Source organism: Wyeomyia smithii, chromosome 2, assembly GCF_029784165.1.
Source record: "Wyeomyia smithii strain HCP4-BCI-WySm-NY-G18 chromosome 2, ASM2978416v1, whole genome shotgun sequence".
NCBI lineage: Eukaryota > Metazoa > Arthropoda > Insecta > Diptera > Culicidae > Wyeomyia > Wyeomyia smithii.
The window spans coordinates 156,271,622-156,279,755 of NC_073695.1; the positions used below are offsets into that span (position 1 = coordinate 156,271,622).

The 8,134-nt window shown below is 42.0% G+C and overlaps 1 protein-coding gene across 1 annotated transcript; it reads left to right on the top strand.

The window, feature by feature from the left end:
• The first annotated feature begins 1,594 nt into the window (after window positions 1–1,594).
• On the top strand, window positions 1,595–2,152 carry LOC129720127 (uncharacterized). The gene has a single exon (XM_055671562.1). It carries the CDS (start codon window positions 1,595–1,597, stop codon window positions 2,150–2,152), a length of 558 nt encoding a protein of 185 aa, XP_055527537.1.
• Window positions 2,153–8,134: the final 5,982 nt, after the last annotated feature.

Consider the following 8,134-nt stretch of genomic DNA (forward strand, 5'->3'; position numbering starts at 1 on the left):
GCTGTTTATTATAAAATGGTAGTTTTGGAAAAAAAACGTTACCCCGTGTCTTCAAAAACTCTTCAGAGCTAATAACTATATGTTCTAGCAAGACGGTGCATCAGCGCATACTGCGAACTTGACTCAAGGTTGGTATAGGGAAAATTCGAGGGACTTTTTGAATAGAAATAAATTGCCGTTAAGTTCACCTGTTCTCAACTCAATAAACTTTTTTTACAAAATCTCCAACTTGTAAAGCGGTGAAGGCGGTTATCCAGAAAATCTGGGAATCCGTGCCGCCTGTGACAGCTTCGAAAAGCGTTTGAAGTTGGTTAAGCTAACTAAGGGAGGGGTTTTTCAAAATAGATTAAAAATAGCATTGTTCGTTCTGAAAATCTGCAAAAACAATACTAAACCTGTTTGTCCCATCAATGATTTTCCTCGCATATTTAACCCACTTGACATTTTCTAATCACATTTGTCCCACTAAACACTCGTTTGTTTGTTCTGGAGTATGGGACAAATATGCGTAGAACGGGTTTTCAATATGGAATTTCGAAATGGTATCCGGTAAACACCTGTAGGTTCGGATGATTGAAAGCAAAATCCTACGAATTGAAACCTCAACACGACTATGTACAATATAAGCTCGAAATTTTTGAATCCACTTCAACCAGGAGGAACAGTTGATTTGAGACAAGCAGCTTTGCAGCTCTTAGACAATTCGTTCGTAACTATTCTGCACTGTTCACTTCGATGAGAAATTTGAAAACATTGCCTGGCATGAAACTTCTATGATGGAAAAGTTAACAAAAATGCCTTACAAACCGAACTGTCCAAATATTCTGTAAATGAGAAGCAAGCTTTCTAAAGTATGTTGCAATACAACAATAGTTAATTTATACTTTTGAAGCTAAAAAAGTGACTTTAGTGACCATCTTGTCGTAAAATAGTGACTTTAGTGACTTTTTAGCGTAAATAGTGACTTTTTAGTGACTAGGCTCAAAATAGTGACAAAGTCACTAAAAAGTGACTCGCTACTAGCCCTGTTATGTGAACTTCTAAGCTCGTTTGTTAATAGAAATTCGAACTTCTGGTTGCTAGGGTTATGTTTGTAAACAAAGCTTATCGTTGTATGTTCACTAACTGATTTTTAAAGTTCAATTTTTATGTGTTTTTGAGGTTTTTAAATTATAGTTTTGTGTTCTGTGACTCATTGGACTCTGTATTCACCTGTGCATCGTGAAGTATCGTAGTTTTTATTTCCTGAAAACATCGAATTCGAAAGTGAACTACGGAGAAGATGGAAGAGTGTTGCCATGGCTGCCAGACTCCAATCACCGACGAGAATGATCTCGTGTGCTGTAAGGGACTTTGCAAGTCATCGTTTCACTTGCAATGTTCGCTCCTCACCGCTAATTTGTGGGCAGAAATCAGGTCAAATTCGATGATCTACTGGATGTGTCCATCGTGCAGGAGGCTGATGAACAGCACTCATTTTCGCAACGCGTTGGGCTCATCGAACGATCTGTTACAGGAGATTATGAGCCAACATAGCCAAGTGCTTGAAGAATTGAGAGGTGAGATTCGAAAAAATGCAGAAAAAATAACCGAAATGGTCGGGAAGCATCAGCAGCAGGGTTTCGTTAATCGCTCACCATGGCCTAGAATTCCACCTAGGTCAACGAAGCGACCGCGTATCCAAATCGTTTCGCCACAAACCGATGAGGATGCGGCTCGTACGCTTTGTGGTAGCAAGGAGCCAGACCCCGCTTTGCCTATTCCAGTTGTGCAAGTCGTCTCTAGAGTGCCTAAATTCTGGCTATTCCTGTCAAGATTCTCTCCACACGCCACTGTGGAGGAAATCTCGAAACTGGTACAGCGGAATCTCGACATAGATGAGCCTGTCGAAGTCATAAAGTTACTCAAAAGGGGTGTTGATCTCAAAAAGCTTTCATTTGTATCGTTCAAAGTGGGTTTGGGATTGAAATGGAAGGAAAAAGCAATGCAACCAGCGAGCTGGCAAAAGGGAATTTATTTTCGAGAGTTCGTGGGTGTCGATCGGGGAAGCATAATTGCTCGAGATCATCCGCCACAAATTGAACCCTTTCAGTTTCACGGTTGTGTCTCCACGCCACTCGCAGCTCCTAACCGACCGACCGTTGCTTTGTAACAATGATATCGTTCAGGGCGAGATTTCTGTAATGAATAATGAAGCTAATATAACACAAAATACGTCTGATAATGTCGCAAGTTCACTTACTTACACCTTCGCGTACGATAAGGCTGGTCTTGATACCGTTAGTTCGTCTGTGAGAAATCCTGTAAATGAAAAAACATCTGTTAGTATATACTTTCAAAACATGCACAGTATCAAAGGTCTCCAAAGGCAAAAACACTTGTATTTGTCATCACTGGAGTTGGAATACGATGCATACGCAATGGTTGAAACTTACTTGGACTCTGACGTACAGGATGGTATGTTGTTTCCCGCTTGTTTTTCTGTTTACTGCTGCGATCGAAGCTCGGTCAACAGTGACAAATTCACTGGTGGTGGTGCACTTGTTGCCATCCATCGTCGAATTGCCAGCATGGGGTTTGCCCGAGCTGAAAACAATGAAGCGATTTGCGTTAAGATAACTACATTGAATGGATCAATATTATTATGTTGTGGATATATTCCACCTACCTCAAACACTCGTCGTTACGATTCGTTCGTCGTTTTTGTTGAGTCCATGGTTGAAGCCGCTGGTCCGAATGATTCGGTCGTCGTTTGTGGGGATTTCAACCTGCCAAACTTAAACTGGAATAAGCGTATGCAAGAAAGAAGGAATTCGTTTCTCTTACCTGATCGAACTACTTCTCAGAGTGAAGCTGCCATTGTTGATGGTTTGCTGTCAGCTGGACTGATGCAAATTTGAGATTTGCCGAACGCAAACAGCACCTACTTGGATCTTGTATTCACCACCGATACCGAGTCTTGTCAAATTGTTATGACTGATCCGGTAATAGCGAACGAGATTCACCACTACGCAATGCAATTGACAATAAACACTGCTGCGCTACGCGAATGTGCAAAAAGCACCTGAACCTTGAATTATTGGACACGGCGTCCGTGAAAGCAGCATTAACGGACGTTACGTGGAGTATTATTTTCATCTCTCAAGACGATTTTGAACGTGAAAAAGATTATTATCAACAGTATGCGGCATCGATGTTAGGATTTCTAAACTCTTTCGATGTCTTGAATTGTGGACTTGAATGTTCAGCGATCATTAGCAACTGCCTAGACTTCAACGTCTTGTCGTTTTACTTTGTTATCTTCACTATTTTCGCAAGGTTTGCCCCCTTGACTAAGGAACGCTCGAATGGGGAGAATCCGTACCCGGAATGGTTTTCGCCGATAGTAATTCAAGTTCTTAAATGTAGTGGACAGAGTTATTGTGTGAGTTATTTCACAAATCCTAATAGGAGGGCGAGTGTTGGCAACATTTCTGAAGAATACCGCACAACTCTATTTTGTTGGAAATCAAGATTCGAGCACTGAAAAGAGCGCTTCGAAGCGCGAGTTACATGTCTTCGTGATAACGAGAATGAGACAAGTCTGGCTTGAATAAATTGGGAGAGTACCGATGCGAGCGAAAGAGAACGATCTTGGTAGTGTACAGTCTGTAGGCTATACGCAACAAGAAATTCGGTATGAGTGTGAGTATGATCGTATACGTTTGATGAGAAGATGCATGCCAGTCAACTAATGGGTGAGAAGGACTTCGAAAAAAGAGTGATTCCTTTCTTCATTCAGTTGGTTAGGTTTGACAAAGATGGACGCAGAAAATGACGGGCAAACGGGACAAGCACGACATTAAAGACAAACGGAGAGCTCGAGAGAAATCGATTTTCACACAACGGACAGGAAACCGCCGATCTTTTCGCTGAATATTTCAAAAATGTTTATCGTATTGACTACAACGAGGAAGTGAACAATCTAGTTGAACCTGCCACCGATCTGCTGGAGTTACGTCGTGAAGAAATAAGACAAGCGCTGTCTGAGCTGGATTCTGGTAAGTCAGCTGGACCGGACAGACTTCCAGCGAAGTTGGTGAAAGAATTCAAGGATGAACTCGTTGAACCTCTTTCTTTTCTTTTCAACTTCTCGTTGTCATCCGGTCATTTTCCACCTCTTTGGAAGATCTCTCATATAGCCCTAATTCATAAAAAAGCTCTCGTTCGAACGCGGAGAACTACAGGGGGGTAGCGATTCAGTCCGCGGTTCCTAAGTTATTCGAACGATTAGTCTACTCACATCTCTACGAACGAATCCGAGAGCGCGTTTCAACTGCACAACACGGATTCTTGAAAGGAAAATCGGTTGTGACGAATCTTTGTGAATTCTCCTCTATGGTCACAAATTATGTGTCTAAAGGGTATCAAGTCGACTGTGTATTAAGGTGTCCCAAAAAAAAACGATGTTGAAAAAGTCAAGGTGCTCAGCCCTAAATTGAAAGATAATGTTATTTAAAGCATTTTTGTAGAACATTTCGACTTTCTAAAATATCGTTTTCAGGTTGCCTAAACGTGATTTATGAAAAAATGACTTCTTTAAGCTACAAACCCACTCTTTTGCACTTTTACAATTCTGTTCGATTCCTAAATTTTTCCATATATTTTTTTATTTTTGTGGTGTTGTTTTTGAATATTTTGCATGCTTCAGTTCAGCATTGCATTCATTTTTGTGACTCCCAGAGCCCATTTAACATCCCAAAAAAAATTTTTTTCTCATAATTTTAAGATAAAAACCCTTCAAAACACAAATAAACAAACTTTTTGATCAAAACGACGATTTATGACGGGATTTATGACGAAAATTAACATGAAAACAGATCCTTGATATCTTATCGGGGAGCTGAGATATTGGCATTTTTCTATGTGAAAGAAAACTATGCATTTTAACAAATATGTTAAATAACTGTTTTATTTTTTTTCTTCCTCATCTATAGTTTATTTGACACGGCACAAATACAATTCAATGTTTAACGGCGCCAATTATATCTAGTAGCTTACTTTCTAAAGTATCTTAATAACTAAAAGCAAATTTTTTATCCTCGCTGCCGACTACGAGCTGAAACTAAATCTAACTTAAGCTAGAATGTTTTGCATGAAAAGCACTGATTTGTTGTTTGATGGTTTTCCATCGCCATAGGTAAGCAGCATATTGAATATGTTCCGCTGCTGGGCCAAGATATTACGGACTGGCATATTGGGTTGTCTCCCTCGGGGCCTGAGAGTATCGTGCGGGTCTAGTTGCTGTTTCCGGATCCGGGGTCTTAACGTGTTCTTGTCGTTTGGTTGGAAGTAGGCGGAAGGGGATAGGACTAAACTGGGGCGTGGATGGATTTCAGGAAAACGTATATAAGGGACATGTAGGATAGGTCACGGCTCGCCAAGACATCACGAACAGGAACAGCCGGCTGCCTACCTTCGGCCTGCAGGGAAGCTACTAATCTAGACCTGGCGTCACGGTGTACAGGGCATGACCAAACAACGTGCTCTATGTCGTGATAACCTTCACCACAGGCACAGATACCACTCTCCCCGAGCCCAACACGACGGAGATGCGCGTCAAATCTATAGTGATTGGACATAAGCCGGGACATCACGCAAATGAAATCCCGACCTACATCCAACCCCTTGAACCACGGGTTCATCGATACCTTGGGGATTATGGAATGTAACCACCTTCCCAGTTCCCCCTTGGTCCAAGAATTTTGCCAACTGATGATCGTATTCTGACGTACAAATGCGAAAAATTCATTAAAGGCAATTGGTCTTTCATAAATATCACCGTTTGTTGCGCCCACCTTAGCCAAAAAGTCCGCTTTCTCATTACCCGGTATCGAGCAGTGAGAAGAGACCCACGCTAAGGTAATCTGAGTAGATTTTTCGGATAAAGCACTCAGATGTTCCCGTATTTTCCCCAGGAAATACGGAGAGTGCTTAACATCTTTCATCGATCGGAGAGCCTCAATGGAACTGAGACTGTCCGTAAAGATGAAATAATGGTCCGTGGGCATTTTTTCGATAATCCCTAGGGTGTACTGAATTGCAGCTAATTCTGCGACGTAAACAGAAGCAGGATTATCGAGCTTATGGGAGACGGTTAAATTGTTATTGAAGATACCGAAGCCAGTGGACCCATCAAGAAGTGATCCGTCAGTGTAGTACATATTGTCGCAGTTGATGTTTCGATATTTATTGAAAAAAATTTTGGGGATCTGCTGCACGCGTAAATGATCCGGGATTCCACGAGTTTCTTCTATCATGGAAGTATCGAAAAACACAGTAGAATCAGAAGTATTTGATAAGTCGACACGATTTGGAATATTCGAAGAAGGGTTAATATTTTGGGACATGTGATTGAAATACAATGTCATAAAACGGGTTTGAGAGTTAAGTTCGATTAACCTTTCAAAATTTTCAATCACGGGACGGTTCAAGACCTCACATTTGATAAGAATACGAGAAGACAGGCTCCAGAAGCGGTTTTTCAATGGTAGTACTCCAGCTAAGATCTCCAAACTCATCGTATGGGTCGATTGCATGCAACCCAAGGCGATACGCAAACAACGATATTGTATTCGCTCCAGTTTGATCAAATGTGTGTTTGCTGCGGAGCGGAAGCAGAAACACCCGTACTCAATAACAGACAGTATCGTTGTTTGGTAAAGCCTTATAAGGTCTCCTGGGTGGGCTCCCCACCATTGTCCGGTTATTGTACGAAGAAAATTCACTCTTTGTTGACATTTTTTCATCAGATACCTCACGTGACAACCCCAGGTGCCTTTAGAGTCGAACCAGACACCAAGATATTTGTGTACCAAAACCTGAGAAATCGTTTTACCCATTAATCGTGTTTGAAGCTGAGCAGGTTCATGCTTCCTAGAAAAAACTACTATCTCAGTCTTCTCCGGAGAGAATTCGATACCTAGCTGTAAAGCCCAAGCAGACAAATTGTCCAAGGTATCTTGCAATGGTCCTTGCAAATCGGCAGCTTTGGCTCCTGTAACAGAGATTACACTGTCGTCTGCAAGTTGTCTTATCGTGCATGAGTTTGCCAGACATTCGTCGATGTCATTTACATAAAAGTTGTAAAGAAGGGGGCTTAAACATGAGCCCTGGGGAAGACCCATGTAGCTAATGCGAAAAGTTGCCAAGTCGCCGTGCGTAAAATGCATGTGCTTTTCGGACAACAAATTGTGCAAAAAATTGTTCAAAATTGGAGAAAATCTTCGTCGGTGAAGTTTACCCGAAAGAATGTCAATAGAAACGGAATCAAAAGCCCCCTTAATGTCCAAGAACGCAGACGCCATTTGTTCTTTGCGAGCATACGCCAGCTGAATATCTGTTGAAAGCAACGCAAGACAATCATTTGTCCCTTTGGCACGGCGGAAGCCAAATTGAGTATCTGATAGTAGACCATTTGATTCGACCCAATGGTCTAAACGACGGAGTATCATTTTTTCCATCAATTTCCGGATACAGGATAGTATTTCAATCGGCCTATAAGAGTTGTGATCAGAAGCTGGTTTCCCTGGTTTTTGGATGGCGATCACCTTCACTTGTCTCCAATCCTGCGGTACAATATTTTGCTCCAGGAACTTATTGAACAAGTTCAACAAGCGCCTCTTGGCATTGCCGGGTAGATTCTTCAACAAGTTGAATTTGATTCTATCTAACCCAGGCGCGTTATTGTTACAGGACAGGAGGGCAACTGAAAATTCTGCCATCGTAAAAGGTGATTCAATCGCGTCGTGGCCCGGAGACGCATCGCGAACAATGTTTTGCTCAGGAACAGAGTCCGGACATACTTTCCTGGCAAAATCAAATATCCACCTACTTGAAGACTCCTCGCTTTCGTTGACCGTTACGCGATTCCGCATTCTTCGGGCTGTGTTCCAAAGAGTGCTCATTGATGTCTCCCTCGACGTCTCGTTTACGAACCGACGCCAATATCCGCGTTTCTTTGCCTTAGTCAAGCTTTTAAACTTGGTATCAAGCTCCGAATAACGTTTAAAGTCGTCGGCATCGTCTGTATCCCGGAAGGTCAGATACGCGTCGGATCTTTGCGTGTAGACATCGGAGCACTCTTGGTCCCACC